Source organism: Panulirus ornatus, chromosome 63 (genome assembly GCF_036320965.1).
Source record: "Panulirus ornatus isolate Po-2019 chromosome 63, ASM3632096v1, whole genome shotgun sequence".
In the NCBI taxonomy this organism is placed as follows: Eukaryota; Metazoa; Arthropoda; class Malacostraca; order Decapoda; family Palinuridae; genus Panulirus; species Panulirus ornatus.
The window spans coordinates 2,576,029-2,596,727 of NC_092286.1; the positions used below are offsets into that span (position 1 = coordinate 2,576,029).

At 40.5% G+C, this 20,699-nt stretch overlaps 1 protein-coding gene across 1 annotated transcript in view; it reads left to right on the forward strand.

Moving 5' to 3' along the window:
* Cyfip (Cytoplasmic FMR1-interacting protein Sra-1) overlaps nucleotides 1-19,439 on the forward strand; it is a 262,708-nt gene extending 243,269 nt beyond the window's left edge. The window contains 3 exon segments of the mRNA XM_071656579.1: nucleotides 1,069-1,235; nucleotides 6,512-6,659; nucleotides 18,040-19,439. Coding sequence (XP_071512680.1) covers nucleotides 1,069-1,235; nucleotides 6,512-6,659; nucleotides 18,040-18,231 — 507 coding nt within the window. The 3' untranslated portion in view covers nucleotides 18,232-19,439.
* Nucleotides 19,440-20,699: the final 1,260 nt, after the last annotated feature.

Consider the following 20,699-nt stretch of genomic DNA (forward strand, 5'->3'; position numbering starts at 1 on the left):
CTCGGAAAGCAAAAATGGGTATGTTTGAAGGAATAGTGGTTGGTTCCAACAATGTTGTATGGTTGCGAGGCGTGGGCTATGGATAGATTTGTGTGCAGGAGGATGGATGTGCTGGAAATGAGATGTTTGTGGACAATACGTGGTGTGAGGTGGTTTGATCGAGTAAGTAATGTAAGGGTAAGGGAGATGTGTGGAAATAAAAAGAGCATGGTTTAGAGAGCAGAAGAGGAAAGATTGACCAAGAGGATATATGTGTCGGAGGTGGAGGGAACGAGGAGAAGTGGGAGACCAAATTGGAGGTGGAAGGATGGAGTGAAAAAGATTTTGAGTGATCGGGGCCTGAACATGCAGGAGGGTGAAAGGCAGGGAAGGAATAGAGTGAATTGGATCGATGTGGTATACTGGGGTCGACGTGCTGTCAATGGATTGAATCAGGGCATGTGAAGCGTCTGGGGTAAACCATGGAAAGTTGTGTGGGGCCTGGATGTGGAAAGGGAGCTGTGGTTTCAGGCATTATTGCATGACAGCTGGAGACTGAGTGTGAGCGAATGGGGCCTTTGTTGTCTTTTCCTGGCGCTGCCTCGTGCACATGAGGGGGGAGGGGGATGTTATTCCGTGTGTGGCGGGGTGGCGATGGGGGTGAGTAGGGGCAGACAGTGTGAATTGTGTGCATGTGTGTATATGTGTGTACGTTGGGATGTGTGGGTGTGGGTTGGGCCATTTCTTTCATCTGTTTCCTTGTCTACCTCACAGGCGCGGGAGACAGCGACAAAGCAAAATAATAATAATGATAATAATGATGTCTGTGTACGTATATGTATGTATACACTGAAATGTATAGGTATGTATATGTGCATGTATGTACATACATATGTATGTGGGTGGGTAGGCCATTCTTTTGCCTGTTTTCATGCACTACTTCGCTCACATAGGAGACAGGGACAAAGTATAATAGAAAAAAAATAATATTCATATTTGTGTGTGTATGTGTTTAGAGTCATTAGGGTTCAAAAATATAGTTAAATTGCTGTCAGGATGCTGTAACTGTTAATACATTTTTCTGTACAGGTGATTTTGACGAGAATTCAGTCTTTCTTGGAGGATCCTATTTGGCATGGATCCCCACCTGCCAATGGTGTAATGAATGTAGATGAGTGTACTGAGTTCCATCGATTGTGGTCTGCACTCCAGTTTGTTATGTGTATACCTGTTGGAGCAAACAACTTCACCGTTGAGTAAGAAGGAAATTTTGTTTGTAGTACTGTCATATTCATTACTTATATTTTTGTCCATTGTATAATGCTTTTATATATAGGAAGAAAGTTGCTAAATGAGTAGAGTGTGTATATGTAAATAGGAAGGGAGGAAGATAAGTTAGTCTTTGTGAAGATGGGTCTCTGTCAAAGATGTGTGATTTCACCATTGTTGTTTAATCTCTTTATGGGTAGGGTAGTCAGGGAGGTGAATTTATGGTCTCAGAGTGGCGGCAGATCTGTGGTATGGAAGGGAGGGGGGTAAGGGGCATTGGAGGTAAAGTATATGCTGTTTGTGGGTGAAAAGGCTCTAATGACAGACTCTGGCTCTAATGACAGACTCCAGAGTGAAACTCCGGAAGCTAGTAACAGAATTTGAGAGAGAGTGATAAAAGACAATATTGGAAGTGAATTTGAACAAAAGTAAGGTAATGAGACTCAGCAGGGGAATGAAAGAATGGTTTGTAATTAAATATGAATGAGAGGACCTAGTGAGGGTTGAGTTCTTAAGGTACTTGGGAGTGGACTTTGCAGCAGATGGAACAGTGGGAGATGAGGTTGAAGGCCTGGATGCATTGAGGAGTTTTTGGAAGGAGAGGTCATTATCTGTTAGGGCAAAGATAAGGTTTGTTTGATTGTACAGTAGTCCTTACAGTGTTTTATGGATATGAGTCTTGAATGCAAAAGAAAAGAAGAGGGTAGATATGCTGAAACTAGAATTCATGAGGACGGTATGTGGAGTGAGGTGAATTGTTCAGCTGAGGAATAATAGGGCATGAGATAAGTGATAGAAAGTTCAGTATGGTTAAAAGACCTGACCAAGGTGTATTGGAATAGTTCAGACACATGAGTGGTTGAGTGAAGAGAGACTGGCTAATAGGATCTGCATGTGAGAAGTAGAGGGAGAAAGGGGAAGGGGAGACTGAGAAGGAGATGGAAGGATGATTTGAAGAAGGATTTGGTTTTATTGAGGCCTGAACATTTAGGAGGGTGTCAAGTAGTCATGATAAACCATAGAATAATCGAGGTTTTGGCTGTGGGTAATAGGGTTTGGTCTTATTGCAATTACAAGACAGCCAGAGCATATGTGTCCAACGGGGCCATTGTTCTTTTGTTTCTGATGCTTCCTCATTAAGTCAAGAGAAGTTGTGTTTAATAAAAAAGGGCTTATAGATAATGGTCTATGCAAATTATTGTGACAGTGGTGTCTAGATGAGCTTTTACATATTATTTGGCTGTAGGACATAAAGGAATTGAATTCAAAATTGATATACCTACGACGAGATTTTGCCATGGTGGCAAAGCAAATGTGCTGAAAATATATTATGAAAGATGGGTGATTGTTAGTGCTGATATCACCTGATAGTGAAAGAAGCAAAAGAGAAAGGGGTGCATTTTTAAGAGGAGCTAAGTGAGTGCTTTGTCAGTTTTGATGCTAGGTATTAAATCATGCTGCTGGGGGATCTGAATGCAAGAGTGGATGTGGTAGCTGAGGTTTTAATTGAGGGACTTGATGAGCCTTGTGTATATGAAATTGGGAAAGAGCTTTTCATGTTGTGTACCAAAAAAAAATGGTGAGATGGAATACTTGGTTTTAAAAAGGTGTATACATAGTATACACAAGTGAATGGGGTTTATTTAGGGTTCAGCAGGATTTTGAGCTGATTGACAGGTTTATAAAGGGCAGGTTGTTGGAAATGAACATGCTGACAGGGGGCAGGTGGAATGGCTAATCCTTTCTTGAAGAGGATGAGTGTGAAAGTATTTCTTGGCTTGCAGGTAAAGAGGAAATGATGTATGTGTGAAGTAAGTGGTGAAAGTGAGTGAGCTTGGTAGAGAGGTCTGTGTGTAGAGATACCAAGAGAGATTGAGGGAAGAATGGAATGGGATAAGAGTATATGAAATAAAGGGAATGAAGGAGATTGGAAACTATCTAGGGAAGAAGTGCTTTCATGTTAGATAAGTTGCATGTGGACAGTGGGATGTGTATGATGTGAAAAGGGTATTGAGTATTGGGATAAGCAAGTAAAATCACAAGGGAAAGAGAAAAAGGAAGAGGTTGGACATGTTCTAAATAAATGCCTGAAGATGATATGTGATGTGAGGTGGGTTGTTAGTGTAAGGAATGACAGTATAAGAGTGAGATACAGTAGTAAGTGCAGCCTAATTAGGAGAGCTGACCAGTGTGTCTTAAAATATGTGGGCAATGGGGAACTGATAACAGGTGATGAGGTGAGAAGAAGATGGAGTGAGTATTTTGAAGGTTTGTTGACTGTGTTTGATGATAGAGTGGCAGATGTTGGGTGTTTTGTCGGGATGGTGTGCAAAGTGAGAGGGTCTAGGAGAATGTTTTGGTGAAGAGAGAAGAGGTGGTGTAAGCCTTGTGGAAGATGAAACCCAGCAAGCTGGTAGATTTGGATGGTATTGCAGTTAAATTTATTAAGAAAGGGGGTAACTTTGGTGTTGATTGGTTGGTAAGGATATTCAATATATGTATGGACCATGGTGAAGTGCCTGAGGATTGGCAGAATGCATGTGTAGTGCCATTGTACAAAGGCAAAGGGGATAAAGGTGATTGTTCAATCTACACATGCATAAGTTTGTTGAGTATTCCTAGAAAATTGCATGGGAGGGTAGTGATTGAGAGGATGAAGGAATGTACAGAGCATCAGATTGGAGAGGAGCAGTGTGGTTTCAGAAGTGGTAAGGGATGTGTGGATCAGGTATATGCTTTGAAGAATGTATTGAGAAATACTTAGAAAAACAGATGGATTTATAAGTATTATTTATGGATCTAGAGAAAGCATATGATAGGGTTGATAGAGATGCTTTGTGGAAGATCTTAAGAGAATATGGTGTGGAAGGTAAGCTGCTAGAAAAAGTGAGAAGTTTTTATGAAGGGTGTAAAGCATGTGTATGAGTAGGGAGAGAGGAGAGTTATTGGTTCCCAGTGAAGGTTGGTTTGCAGTATGGGTGTGTGATGTCCCCATGGTTGTTTAATTTGTTTATGGATGGTGTGGTTAGGGAGGTCAGTGCAAGAGTTTTGGAGAGAGGGGCAAGTATGCAGTCTGTTGGGGATGAAAGGGCCTGGGAATTGAGTCAGTTGGTGTTCACTGATGATGCAGCACTGGTGGCTGAATTGAGTGCGAAGCTGCAAAAGTTGGTGACTGAGTTTGGAAAAGTGAGTGAAAGGAGAAGGTTGAGAGTAAATTTGAATAAGAGCAAGGTTACTAGGTTCTGCAGGTTTGAGGGAAAAGTTAGTTGGATGTAAGTTTGAATAGAGAAATATTGGAGGAAGTGAAGTGTTTTAGATACCTGGGAGTGGACTTAGCAGCGAATGGAGCCATGGAAGCAGAAGTGAGTCATAGGGTGGGGAAGGGGGCGAAGGTTCTAGGAGTGGTGAAGATTGTGTGGAAAGAGAGAACATTATCTTGGAGAGCAAAATTGGGTATGTTTAAAGGAATAAGAGTTCCAACAACATTATATGATTGTGAGGCATGGGCTGTAGATAGGGTTGTATGGAGGAGGGTGGATTAAACAAATTAAACAACCATCATGCCATCACACATCCCTACTTCAGATCAGCCTTTACTTGGAACCATTCACTCTCCTCCCTTCATACTCATACATGCACCTTACACCCTTGATAAAAACTTTATGGATGGGATGATGAGGTAGGTAAATACGAGAATCTTGGAGAGAGGGACAAGTATGCAGTCTGTATGAGATGAAATTGCCTGTGAAGTTTCAAGTTGTTTTTGCAGATGGTACAGTGCTGGTAGCAGATGAGTGTGAAACTGTAGAAGCTGGTGACTGAGTTTGGAAGGGTGTGTGAAAGGAGGAAGTTGAGACTAAATTGTAATAAAAGCAAGGTTATTAGGTTTACCAGAGTTGATGGACAGGTTGGTTGGGGTGTGAGTTTGAATTGAGAAAAATAGTAGGAAGTGAAGTTGATTAAGACACTAGGAGTGGACATCTCAGCAAATTGAACTATGAAAGCAGAAGAGTCATAGGATGGGTGAGGGGGTGAAGGTTCTGGGAGCATTGAGGAATGTGTGAAAAGAGAGATCTTTATCTGAAATGGGAAAAATGGGTATGTTTGAAGGTATAGTAGTTCTACCATTATTATATGGGCTATAGATAAGACTGTGTGGAGGAGAGTGGGTGTGTTGGAAATGAAATATTTAAGGACAGTCTGTGGTGTGAGTTGGTTTGATCGAGTAAGTAATGAGAGGATAAGAGAGATATGTGGTAATAAAAAGAGTGTGGTTTAGAGAGCTGAAAAGGTTTTGCTTGAAATGGTTTGGACATACAGAAAGAATGAATGAGGAAAGGTTAACAGAAAGGATATATGTGTCAGAAGTGGAGGGAATGGGGCCTGGTTGTGAATAGAGAGAAGTGGTTTCATTGCATTGCACTTGACAGCTAGAGAATAGTTGTGAGCAGCTGCAGCCCATCTTCGTCTGTTCCTAGAGCTACCTCGGTAATGCAGGAAATAGTGATCAAGTATGAAAGAGAAGAAAGATAAGTTCATTTTTGTTGGTTATTATATTTTTTTCAGTTGCATTTGATGAATATCTCTTCACTTAGTAATTGTAATTTTACCAATGCAAGTATCAGGATTTATGGACATCTCTATAGTTAAATGGCTGTCAGTTTTTTTAAGTTAGAGCAACTATTCATGAAAATCTTGAATTAACTGGTTTTAATGAATTACTGTCTTGCCAGTTGTCTGTAAGGCTATATCATATTTGCTTTTTGTGCACCTTATTTTTTGATTTTTTTCATTCAGTTTGAAATTGTTCTTTCAGCTTTAAAGTTTTAAAAAGGGAGGAATTTTCTGATGGTTAGATGTGAAAACTATTTTACCTCAGGAGAGGTTCTGTATAACCTTAATTTAGTAATCCATCTCTTATTTCAGAAGATTCTGTTTACACAAACAACTTAGATAAGGGAGAGCCATGTTTTTGCTCCAAGAAGTGATATAATAGACTTCCCACCCACATCACTTGTGATTCAAAAAATTCTTGAAAATATTTTTTGTAATTTAATGAGCAGTTTGTTTGCTAAAATGGGGATGGTACAGTTTTTGTGTGTTGTATTACTGGGTGATACCTTATGACTTTTCTTCTTATCTAAGCTGTTTTGGCATAGTTATGTCTAGTTCAACATCTTGGTCATGTAGTGGCATGAAGGCTACTGCCTCTCATAATCATAATAAAAAAATAAAACTGTCTTCAGAGTATATTTCTTTGCAGACAGTTATTCGGTGAGGGTCTGAATTGGGCTGGGTGCTGCATGATTGTTCTTTTGGGTCAGCAACGAAGATTTGAGGCTCTTGATTTTTGCTACCATATCCTTCGTGTGCAAAAGGTAGATGGCAAGGATGAACCAATCAAAGGAATTGTAAGTAGTTTTTGCATTAGTTTTTCCATTGGCTGTTCATTATTTTTTAGAATAGATTTGTAATAAATCTTCAGTTTGTGTTGTATTTTGTCCCTTGGCATCATAATATTACACTTGATAAAGAGTTCTAATGAAATGGCCTCAGATTCTTGGATGATTTCACTGCAGATGTTAGTATTCATCTAATATTGCTGGGAAGAGGCCCTGATTTCAGACTAAAGTTGGCATGAATGGTGAATGTTCTTGATATACAAGGATTTTTCTCTATAATGTACCCTGATTGTGACAATCAGCTTTATCCTGGATCCAATTAGTTGATAATGACATGAAGGTGACAGTTAAATATTTTAATTTTTTTCACTTTCATGCATATGTACCCTTATTACACTGTATTATTTAAAGTATTTCTGTGTATTCATGGTGACGTTTGTTTGCTTTGATATCATATTCTCATTCCCTAAGTCATTGCAAGGATACATGAGAGAGTTTTAGTCACCTGTGTTTCCAGAATGTCCTTTTGCCATGGTTACTGTACTGATGATATACCAGAGGCCCATATATAATGAAAGGGTTACATTCCAGGAGACCTGTCATTACATTTCATTGAAAACCTTTTTTTTTTTTTTTTTTTGGGGGGGGGGGGGGATTTACATTCCTTACCAAAAGCTTGACCCTCATGAAAATGATACATAAACTGATAGTGGGGAGGGCTATGGTGAACTGAGAAGATGTAGGATGCTGTAAAAGTAAGTGAAACACTTCTAAAAACAAAAAGAACTTAGGGAAACCTTACCTAACTGATAAAAGGATGGGTTATGGTAATCTGCAGAAATGTCACTTACTGTAAAAGTAAGGGGAAATCTTAGGAATCAACTGAACCTAAAAACCTTATTTAACTGTGTGTAGGATGGACTATACTGATCTTTGCACAGGGTTTTGTCATTAAACATATTAAATGCATTTTTGAAAAGTGTTACTCCAAGTGAAACAAAATAAAGCCAGTTTTACATTAGACTTAATGTTATAGAATGGGGATAAGTCCCTGAGAATATTTCTGAATGAATTTTCTTGCATACAATACAGATTATTATCATATGGCAAGATAATATGCTGCATTACTAATAATAGGACTTTATCCATTATCATGTTGCATCAACACATCCAGGTTTACATCAAGACTAATAGTTTTATGTTTTTTCATGTCTGCCTCAACTTCTAGATACTGGATGCTATGTACTTGTTTACTAGAGTTATAAGACTGTTTTAAACAAGAGAATCCAAAAACTTCACTTAAATACAACAAGTGGAGGAGAGCATAGTCAATGGCTAACCCCCTTCCTCCCGTCACACCCCCAAACTACAGATCCCTACCAGGATGTCTAGCACCTGTCCCTTTGGAGATTTCAAAGGCCCACCATTCCATTTGGCTTGACACTCACACCCATGATCCCCAAGGTGAATGACTCATAAACCAAATGTAGCCTCTCAGTATCCTTGACCTATACAACCAGCCAATTGGACTCCCAGCCCACCACCTCCAGCAGCTGACCTCACAGGACATTACATTCTGCTTACCAGCACTACATATGAGAACTGACTGGAGCACCCTACGCATACTATCCTCTGATCACTTACCCATCCTGATAACATTCCATTTAGCCCACCCAGTCACCACAACCACTAAAAAACTTACAAAAAGTACAAGAAAGCAGTGTTCTCAGCCTTCACATACCACATAAAACAAGGCTTCAGATCTTCAGTGTTAATGCTTTCTTATGCCTAGATTATGCAGTCTCACACTATGTAAGCATCTTCATCCAAGCCAGAAAAAAGCACATAACTGAAGGGCACTGAAAGAAATGTAACCCATAATTCTCCCTTCAAGTTACTCCCCTCTTAAAGCAAAGAAACTATCTCAAAAACAACCACTCACCATCAATAGAAGTCTCAGAACAAACCTAAACTCCAAACAACACCATCACTAACTTAACCACTGAAAGGCATATTGGAAACTGGCACTCTTTCCTTAACACAGTGAACTGCATGACCCTTAGCAACCAATTCTTGTGCCCATTAAAGACAATCCACTCATATCGCACCAGTGGGGACATGGAGGTTGCCCAGGAATTTTCCACCACCCTCAAAGCTGTCATTGAGTGCAGCAAGTATCCTCCCCAGCTTGTCTTCATTGTTGATGAAACGGGCCTTTTCTTGAAAAGAATGCCTTTCTGCACTTTCATCTCTCGAGAAGAGAAGCATGCGTGTGGATTCAAGATTGCAAATGACCACTTAACACTACTGCTGGGGGTAATGCTTCAGGAGACTTCAAGCTAAAACTGATGCTCGTGTTACCACTCTGAAACACCAAGAGTTTTGAAAGGATTTTCAAAAAGCATTAGCCTATGATTTGGAAATCAAAAAGAAAGCCTTGGTGACAATTGATATTTTTCATCAGTGGTCTATCACATTTTTACCCTGCAGTGAAGTGCAACTGTGAAAGAGAAAACCTTGAACCCAGGGTACTGATTGTACTTGATAATGCCCCAGGCCACCCTGAGAATCTAAACACCCTTTAGACCTGCATATTTGTAGAATTATTCTACTTTTCATCAAATACAACTTTCATATTCCCACCAATGAGTCAAGGATTCATATCAAATTTCAAGACCTACTACCTTTGATGTACCTTCTGACAACTTGATGGTGAAGGTGAACAATTTTAGAAAGAAAACTACTTCATCATGAAGGCCCTAGTTACTGTTAGAGCAGCCTGGAACAAAGTAACTAACAGTTCCATGGACGGATTTTGGAAGAAGCTATAGCTGGAATGTTTGCAGCAATTCATGGGCTTTGACATAGCACCAGCGATCATGACTGACATCATCAAGCCGGCCATCAAAGCAGGACTGGGCATTTTCAGTGTGGATGATGTGGAGGAGCTGCTACAGTCTTATGGTGACAGTCTTACTAATGATGATTTGTAGGAATTGGCACAGCAGTGCGTTCAGAATGAGGCTGAAAACTGATACAGAAGAGCCAGAGACACCACCAGAGAGAAACCTAACCACAGCATTTGTCAGTGACAGCATCATCAAGTTCACATAAATCATGGATCAGTTTGCTGAGAATGACCCAGACTGGGAGTGCAACAGCAAGGCAAAGGGAGGTGTTCTTGATAGGATTTACTGCTGCAGAGAATTGCCCCATGCAGTAAAACTCAAAATAAGGTAGTCAATCCTAGATGCCTTCTTCAAGAACAGCCAAAATGTGAGGAGGAGCCACAGCATGGCCCCTCATCCCATGAATGGCATCTCCTGTCTTATGTCGTCTTGTAATATGTTGCTGCTTTAGTGCTTTGTTGGTGACTACCCATGACTACAGTTGATTATTAGAAGTGTTTTATGATTTTTTATTGAGTATAGGTCATATTGTATTATAGAATTGTGTGTGGTTAAGTGAAGCACAAGTGCATAGTGATGGATGTTGTGGGTTGAATGTCAGCTGTTGAGGAGTCTTTGGCAACACACTCGATGCATATTACCACTACCTTCAACTCCACCTCTCTAATCACCACTGCCTTTCTGCTTTCTGACTTCATATTTTGAATGTTAGGTAATGTAATGATGAAGGGATACAGCGTTGCTCATTTACACTTTCACTCAGTTTTGTGGTTTGACATCAGCTGCTTAGTAGCATCTGGCAGTGCTGCAGCCAATGTTACCAAGGAACTCAATTGGCGTGTTACCTCCTCACCACTTTTTTAGCTGAGATGGCAGAGGCATCTGAGTCCCTAATCAAGGCCTTTCCATTAATACTATCATTGTTTTATACTTGATCGCTGTTTCCCGTGTCAGTGAGGTAGCTTCAGGAAACAGATGAAGAATGGCCATTCTTCATCCACTCATATACACATATTATATTTTATTATATTTAATTTCATTTCCAGTGAATGTTTTTGCGGCAGGGGTGTGTGATGTTTCCATGGTTGTTTAATTTTTTATGGATAGGGTTGTTAGGGAGGTGAATGTGAGTTTTAGAAAGAAGGGCAAGTATGCAGTCTGTTGTGGATGAGAGGGCTTGGGAAGTGAGTTGGTTGTTGTTTGCTGATGATACAGCGCTGGTGGTTGATTCAAGTGAGAAACTGCAGAAGCTGGTGACTGAGTTTAGTAAAGTGTGTGAAAGAAGAAAGCTGAGAGTAAATATGAATAAGAGCAAGGTTATTAGGTTCAGTAGGGTTGAGGGACAAGTAAATTGGGAGGTAAGTTTGAATGGAGAAAAACTGGAGGAAGTGAAGTGTTTTAGATATCTGGGAGCGAATATGACAGCGGATGGAACCATGGAATTGCAAGTGAGTCATAGGGTTGGGGAGGGGGCAAAGGTATTGGGAGCGTTGAAGAATGTGTGGAAGGTGAGAATGTAATCTCGGAAAGCAAAAATGGGTATGTTTGAAGGAATAGTGGTTCCAACAATGCTATATGGTTGTGAGCCATGAGCTATAGATGGGGTTGTGTGGAGGATGGTGGGTGTGTTGGAAATGAGATGTTTGAGGACAATATGTGGTTTAAGGTGGTATGATCGAGTAAGTGATGAAAGGGTAAGAGAGATGTGTGGTGTTAAAAAGAGTGTGATTGAGAGAGCAGAAGAGGGTGTATTGAAATGGTTTGGTCACATGGAGAGAATGATTGAGGGAAGATTGACAAAGAGGGTATATGTGTCAGAGGTGGAGGGAAAGAGGAGAAGTGGGAGACCAAATTGGAGGTGGAAGGATGGAGTGAAAAAGATTTTGAGCAATCGGGGCCTGAGCATACAGGAGGGTGAAAGGTGTGCAAGGAATAGAGTGCTGTTTCCTGTGTGGCAGGGTGGCGACTGGAATGGAGGAAGGTAGCAAGTATGATTATGTACATATGTATATATGTATATGTCTTTGTATGTATATGTATTCTGTTTCCCATTTTAGAAAGTCAAAATACAAGGAGGGGAGGATTTCTGGCCCCCCGCTCCCATCCCCTCTAGTCGCCTTCTACGACACGTGAGGAATGCGTGGGAAGTAATCTTTCTCCCCTATCCCAGGGATAATATATATATGTTTATTTATTTTTTATTTTGCTTTGTCGCTGTCTCCCGCGTTTGCGAGGTAGCGCAAGGAAACAGACGAAAGAAATGGCCCAACCCACCCCCATACACATGTATATACATACACGTCCACACACGCAAATATACATACCTATACATCTCAATGTACACATATATATACACACACAGACACATATATACCCATGCACACAATTCACACTGTCTGCCTTTATTCATTCCCATCGCCACCTCGCCACACATGGAATACCATCCCCCTCCCCCCTCATGTGTGCGAGGTAGCCCTAGGAAAAGACAACAAAGGCCCCATTCGTTCACACTCAGTCTCTAGCTGTCATGCAATAATGCCCGAAACCACAGCTCCCTTTCCACATCCAGGCCCCCACACAACTTTCCATGGTTTACCCCAGACGCTTCACATGCCCTGATTTAATCCACTGACAGCACGTCAACCCCGGTATACCACATCGATCCAATTCACTCTATTCCTTGCCCGCCTTTCACCCTCCTGCATGTTCAGGCCCCAATCACTCAAAAGCTTGGGAAGGAGACTTGTGTGAGGAAGTACTAGGAGAGACTGAGTACAGAATGGAAAAAGGTGAGAACAATGGAAGTAAGGGGAGTGGGGGAGGAATGGGATGTATTTAGGGAATCAGTGATGGAGTGCGCAAAAGATGCTTGTGGCATGAGAAGCGTGGGATATGGGTTGATTAGAAAGGGTAGTGAATGGTGGGATGAAGAAGTAAGATTATTAGTGAAAGAGAAGAGAGAGGCATTTGGACGATTTTTGCAGGGAAAAAATGCAATTGAGTGGGAGATGTATAAAAGAAAGAGACAGGAGGTCAAGAGAAAGGTGCAAGAGGTGAAAAAGAGGGCAAATGAGAGTTGGGGTGAGAGAGTATCATTAAATTTTAGGGAGAATAAAAAGATGTTCTGGAAGGAGGTAAATAAAGTGCGTAAGACAAGGGAGCAAATGGGAACTTCAGTGAAGGGCACTAATGGGGAGGTGATAACAAGTAGTGGTGATGTGAGAAGGAGATGGAGTGAGTATTTTGAAGGTTTGTTGAATGTGTTTTATGATAGAGTGGCAGATATAGGGTGTTTTGGTCGAGGTGGTGTGCAAAGTGAGAGGGTTAGGGAAAATGATTTGGTAAACAGAGAAGAGGTACTAAAAGCTTTGTGGAAGATGAAAGCCGGCAAGGCAGCAGGTTTGGATGGTATTGCAGTGGAATCTATTAAAAAAGGGGGTGACTGTATAGTTGACTGGTTGGTAAGGTTATTTAATGTATGTATGACTCATGGTGAGGTGCCTGAGGATTGGCGGAATGCGTGCATAGTGCCATTGTACAAAGGCAAAGGGGATAAGAGTGAGTGCTCAAATTACCGAGGTATAAGTTTGTTGAGTATTCCTGGTAAATTATATGGGAGGGTATTGATTGAGAGGGTGAAGGCATGTACAGAGCATCAGATTGGGGAAGAGCAGTGTGGTTTCAGAAGTGGTAGAGGATGTGTGGATCAGGTGTTTGCTTTGAAGAATGTATGTGAGAAATACTTAGAAAAGCAAATGGATTTGTATGTAGCATTTATGGATCTGGAGAAGGCATATGATAGAGTTGATAGAGATGCTCTGTGGAAGGTATTAAGAATATATGGTGAGGGAGGCAAGTTGTTAGAAGCAGTGAAAAGTTTTTATCGAGGATGTGAGGCATGTGTACATGTAGGAAGAGAGGAAAGTGATTGGTTCTCAGTGAATGTAGGTTTGCGGCAGGGGTGTGTGATGTCTCCATGGTTGTTTAATTTGTTTATGGATGGGGTTGTTAGGGAGGTGAATGCAAGAGTTTTGGAAAGAGGGGCAAGTATGAAGTCTGTTGTGGATGAGAGAGCTTGGGAAGTGAGTCAGTTGTTGTTCGCTGATGATACAGCGCCGGTGGCTGATTCATGTGAGAAACTGCAGAAGCTGGTGACTGAGTTTGGTAAAGTGTGTGAAAGAAGAAAGTTAAGATAAATGTGAATAAGAGCAAGGTTATTAGGTACAGTAGGGTTGAGGGTCAAGTCAGTTGGGAGGTAAGTTTCAATGGAGAAAAACTGGAGGAAGTAAAGTGTTTTAGATATCTGGGAGTGGAACTGGCAGCGGATGGAACCATGAAAGCAGAAGTGAATCATAGGGTGGGGGAGGGGGCGAAAATCCTGGGAGCGTTGAAGAATGTGTGAAAGTTGAGAACATTATCTTGGAAAGCAAAAATGGGTATGTTTGAAGGAATAGTGGTTCCAACAATGTTGTATGGCTGCGAGGCGTGGGCTATGGATAGAGTTGTGCGCAGGAGGGTGGATGTGCTGGAAATGAGATGTTTGAGGACAATGTGTGGTGTGAGGTGGTTTGATCGAGTAAGTAATGTAAGGGTAAGAGAGATGTGTGGAAATAAAAAGAGCGTGGTTGAGAGAGCAGAAGAGGGTGTTTTGAAATGGTTTGGGCACATGGAGAGAATGAGTGAGGAAAGATTGACCAAGAGGATATATGTGTCGGAGGTGGAGGGAATGAGGAGAAGTGGGAGACGAAATTTGAGGTGGAAAGATGGAGTGAAAAAGATTTTGAGTGATCGGGGTCTGAACATTCAGGAGGGTGAAAGGCGGACAAGGAATAGAGTGAATTGGATCGATGTGGTATACCGGGGTGTAAGTGCTGTCAATGGATTGAATCAGGGCATGTGAAGCGTCTGGGGTAAACCATGGAAAGTTCTGTGGGGCCTGGATGTGGAAAGGGAGCTGTGGTTTCGGGCATTATTGCATGACAGCTAGAGACTGAGTGTGAACGAATGGGGCCTTTGTTGTCTTTTCCTAGAGCTACCTCGCACACATGAGGGGGGAGGGGGATGTTAATCCATGTGTGGCAAGGTGGCGATGGGAATGAATAAAGGCAGACAGGGTGAATTGTGTGCATGTGTATATATGTATTTGTCTGTGTGTGTATATATATGTTTACATTGAGATGCATGGGTATGTATATTTGCGTGTGTGGACGTGTATGTATATACATGTGTATGGGGGTGGGTTGGGCCATTTCTTTCACCTGTTTCCTTGCGCTACCTCGCAAACGCGGGAGACAGCGACAAAGCAAAATAAATAAATAAATAAATTTCTTTCTTTCTTTTAAACTATTCGCCGTTTCCCGCGTTAGCGAGGTAGCGTTAAGAACAGAGGACTGGGCCTTTTTTGGAATATCCTCACCTGGCCCCCTCTGTTCCTTCTTTTGGAAAATTAAAAAAAACGAGAGGGGAGGATTTCCAGCCCCCGCTCCCTCCCCTTTTAGTCGCCTTCTACTACACGCAGGGAATACGTGGGAAATATTCTTAATCCCCTATCCCCAGGGATAAAATATATATATATATATATATATATATATGTGAATAAGAGCAAGGTAATTAGGTACAGTAGGGTTGAGGGTCAAGTCAATTGGGAGGTAAGTTTGAATGGAGCAAAACTGGAGGAAGTAAAGTGTTTTAGATATCTGGGAGTGGATCTGTCAGCGGATGGAACCATGGAAGCAGAAGTGGATCATAGAGTGGGGGAGGGGGCGAAAATCCTGGGAGCCTTGAAGAATGTGTGGAAGTCGAGAACATTATCTCGGAAAGCAAAAATGGGTATGTTTGAAGGAATAGTGGTTCCAACAATGTTGTTTGGTTGCGAGGCGTGGGCTATGGATAGAGTTGTGCACAGGAGGATGGATGTGCTGGAAATGAGATGTTTGAGGACAATGTGTGGTGTGAGGTGGTTTGATCGAGTAAGTAACGTAAGGGTAAGAGGGATGTGTGGAAATAAAAAGAGCGTGGTTGAGAGAGCAGAAGAGGGTGTTTTGAAATGGTTTGGGCACATGGAGAGAATGAGTGAGGAAAGATTGACCAAGAGGATATATGTGTCGGAGGTGGAGGGAACGAGGAGAAGTGGGAGACCAAATTGGAGGTGGAAAGATGGAGTGAAAAAGATTTTGTGTGATTGGGGCCTGAACATGCAGGAGGGTGAAAGGAGGGCAAGGAATAGAGTTAATTGGATCGATGTAGTATACCGGGGTTGACGTGCTGTCAGTGGATTGAATCAGGGCATGTGAAGCGTCTGGAGTAAACCATGGAAAGCTGTGTAGGTATGTATATTTGCATGTGTGGACGTATGTATATACATGTGTATGGGGGTGGGTTGGGCCATTTCTTTCGTCTGTTTCCTTGTGCTACCTCGCAAATGCGGGAGACAGCGACAAAGCAAAAAAAAAAAAAATATATATATATATATATATATATATATATATATATATATATATGTTTTTGCTTTGTCGCTGTCTCCCGCGTTTGCGAGGTAGCGCAAGGAAACAGACGAAAGAAATGGCCCAACCCACCCCCATACACATGTATATACATACGTCCACACACGCAAATATACATACCTACACATACCTCCGAGATAATGTTCTCGACTTCCACACATTCTTCAAGGCTCCCAGGATTTTCGCCCCCTCCCCCACCCTATGATCCACTTCCGCTTCCATGGTTCCATCCGCTGCCAGATCCACTCCCAGATATCTAAAACACTTTACTTCCTCCAGTTTTGCTCCATTCAAACTTACCTCCCAATTGACTTGACCCTCAACCCTACTGTACCTAATAACCTTGCTCTTATTCACATTTACTCTTAACTTCCTTCTTTCACACACTTTACCAAACTCAGTCACCAGCTTCTGCAGTTTCTCACATGAATCAGCCACCAGCGCTGTATCATCAGCGAACAACAACTGACTCACTTCCCAAGCTCTCTCATCCCCAACAGACTTCATACTTGCCCCTCTTTCCAAAACTCTTGCATTCACCTCCCTAACAACCCCATCTATAAACAAATAAAACAACCATGGAGACATCACACACCCCTGCTGCAAACCTACATTCACTGAGAACCAATCACTTTCCTCTCTCCCTACACGTACACATGCCTTACATCCTCGATAAAAACTTTTCACTGCTTCTAACAACTTGCCTCCCACACCATATATTCTTAATACCTTCCACAGAGCATCTCTATCAACTCTATCATACGCCTTCTCCAGATCCATAAATGCTACATACAAATCCATTTGCTTTTCTAAGTATTTCTCACATACATTCTTCAAAGCAAACACCTGATCCACACATCCTCTACCACTTCTGAAACCACACTGCTCTTCCCCAATCTGATGCTCTGTACATGCCTTCACCCTCTCAATCAATACCCTCCCATATAAATTACCAGGAATACTCAACAAACTTATACCTTTGTAATTTGAGCACTCATTCTTATCCCCATTGCCTTTGTATATATATATATATCCTAGCCTGAGCCAGGTATGCATTATATCTAACAACCCCCAGGGGTGGATGAACATCTGGATTGACTATGGACTGACTCCCGTGACCAGACTTCGAACCTATGAATCATGGTCAGGAACGCTAACTGATACACCACTTATGACAGTCGTCCTCACCACCACCACCACCTCCATCATTACCACTACTTCTGTTATCACCACCTTTAGCTGGAGCACAGCTGTACCATATCCACTGCCTCATGCCTTCCACCTCCCTCCCACCCAGTGCGTCTCAGTGACATGTTGCTTCTTTCACTCATTCTGCCATAGTCATCACTGTTCATCTAATGACTGTCATGCATGATACAATAATGTACGTTATATATTTGCTATTCTTTGATTAGTAAAAACACATTACTGTAATAATTACAATGTGTTTATTAATAACTGTTACCCTCATATACAGTACTGCTCAAATGTAGTTGCAGAATCCAAAGGACACGTTCATACATCTAGATCAGCAAAGTCTTGATTTTCATTTCTAATCCTTGTTAAATCATGTTGGATTACATGTGTCATTACCTCCTAGCTTATTCTTGAAGATGTTCCTGAATTGAACTGTTGTACTTGCATTTGGAATGATGACATGAACTTTGGTCACTGATTACTATATGTTTCATGTATTTTTTACAGCTTGATCATCAGGTTGAATTTGATGATGGAACCAACCCACACCTTACCTGCAGTCATATTTATATCCCAAATTTGGTCTCTGTTCATTCACTTTGTTAACTTGGAGTTTAGTCAAAACATTTGTCATTACAATGCTTTGCTTTCTGTGTGTGTCCTTTGTAAGTTTCACTCAGTGTAGTTACATGATCTTTTCAAATACTTACCAGTATATTTTCTCAAGTATAACAAACAGTTCGATTTTTTTTATGCTGATTAACTGTTCTTTTCTTACAGCAATTGAAGAGGATGTGTGACCGCATTAGAAGGTTTCAGGTGCTCAACTCACAGATATTTGCAGTTCTTAACAAGTATTTGAAAACAAGTGATCCTGATAATATGCCTGTAGAACATGTGCGGTGTTTCCAGCCACCAATACACCAAAGTCTTGCCAACCAAACGTATCAGCGACCAGACCATTTACGCTGAATGTCATTGGCCTTTCATCTCAAGCTTTGAAGTTCCCTGCAATACATATAGAAGAAAAGCAGTATGATATTAGTGCACCGTGCATTTGTTCACTCAGTCTCCATTATATGATAGTTGATATCATTTTGTGGTAATAGATTTCTTGTGACTCTTACTATACACTAAAGGGAAATGTTTCTCTTTGAGTTTTGAAGAGAATATACCTGTTTTTATAATTTAAAAACTTACTTTCTGATCAGTGGTAATCCTTACATTCAAATTTTGCATGTCCCCAAGCAAGCAAAAGTGCTTTTTGTAAATAGGTACTGTAATAATGTAATTTCTTGGATGTAAAGGCTTCATTGAGTATTAAGTCATTGTGGATTCAAGAATAGCTGTAACCAGTATCCTTGCTTATTGATAGTTAAAGCATTTCAGTCGGTAATAAATTTTTTGGAACATCATACATATTTAACACTTTCTGTATACATGAAGGTGTTACCAGCAGTTTCAAGTACTCTTTTGTAATAATATTTTTGGAAAATGATATATATTGAGCACTTCCTGTGTACTTGAAGGTGTTACCAGCAGTTGAATTTACTCTTTTGATAGTTATGCCTTTATATCATCACAATAACTTCTAGCCCCTCAGTATTTATATTCAAAAGATGGAGTATTGTCTCTTGTTTATGAACTACTTCATTTCAGGTTTAAACTTAACTGATCAAACATGTACAAATGTTGTTCAGGCTTTTTCTTTTAATTAGAATATTATTTTGTTGTGGCCTGATAGTTTGTTACTGAGTACTATGACATGAAAGGTGTATTACTGGGATTATTTAGTTTTGTTGAATTTTTTTTTACCAGTTTTTAAACATTTCCCCACCTAATGATGCATATTGTATCATCCTGAATCTGACAACAGCTATCATATCTTGGCATTACAGGATGCTGCATGCTTGCACACTCCTCTCAGCCTGGTTGAGTGGGGAGATACCTTCCAAAACTGGCAGGCTTTATCCTGTGTGAGGAGCATACCCTCGCACCGAAACTCCCTTGCAATGATGAATTTAGTGTCATCAGCCAGTGAAGAGGTGAAATTTGCAAGATGCATATTTAGTTATCAACCAGTGAGGAGATAATGTTTGCATGACAGGTTGAAAGAAAAAGATATTCATGTGCATTGTGTGTAGCCTAGTGTTATGAGAAATAAAATTCTGTAAATCCTTTTTCATAGTTGTTCCATAATCCTCCATACTTTATGGTATACCTTGCATTATGCTTTACAGTATGAAAATTTTAACCAATGAAAAATTGGACATTTACTGATAGCCCTCAAATGTAACACTTCCTCTGGATTTTATATAATTCAGGGATTTGCTCTTGATATGTTTGGTGATGCAGTTCATGCATAAGTGGTTTTATGGTAGACTGAAGAATATTTCCATAAGTTAATTTTGATGTTACAAACCCATGACCCTATTTGGGCGATCCTGCCATTACAAGGCTGGGCTTCCAGTAGGAGCAGGGAAATGATGATTCCTTTTGAGTAGTAAGTTCTAATGTAAGACTGTGGTTCTTTTTGTTCAGAGTCAATGATAGTCACACTAATGGGAACTTCACTTATGATGTAACCACTTACAGGCAAAGGTTGGTAACATCATGCTTTCCATTTCTTTATATAAACTTGGACTCATTGTGGAAAAAAGTTCACAGTATTCAGTGTACATAGTTATGAAAAAAGTGTACATACAAATTTTCAGTTTTCCTATTAATCTTCACATTCTGAATGTAGTAGTTGACCAATATTATGGAAATTTGTGAAAGAAGTAAAGTTCTTGTTGAGTATTGTAAACTCTTATTGACTACTTGAATGGCATTCAAATTAGGTTTATCAGCTTTGTTACAGATTTCCTTTACGTTTCATTTACAAATCATTAGTTATGATGGTGCTGGTATTGAAAAAGTGTTGTCATGTGAAGGTTTCACTCTGTGGAACTAATTATGAACAGTATGTACCAATTTTTCTTGTGAAGTTTCATCACACCTTTAGACAGTATTGCTGCAGGGCTTGTAGTGAAATGAATCTCCTAAACATTTCCAATTTGTGCTGAAAGGACTGCATTAGAAACAAGTGTCAGTACAATGATATGAAAAAAATGTGCAATGTAATGGTATTTGGGAAAAGCTTTGAAATTTACACTGTTGATAAGGTGGAAAACAACACATAGGAAAGAAGAAGAGGGATATAGTGTTGAGTTGAATAATTGATCAAATGCTAGTAAGCACATTACAGACATAGCCTTGTCATTCCTCTTCCAAGGCATAAGATGTTGATTTGTACATAGCCTTCTATTTCAGATGAATCATGATTGATCTTGGACATTTGTTCATTCCAGTTTATCCTAAAAACTTAAAACTGTACATTGTCAAATTATTCATATATTTATCAGTCGAGGTGGTGTGCAAAGTGAGAGGGTCAGGGAAAA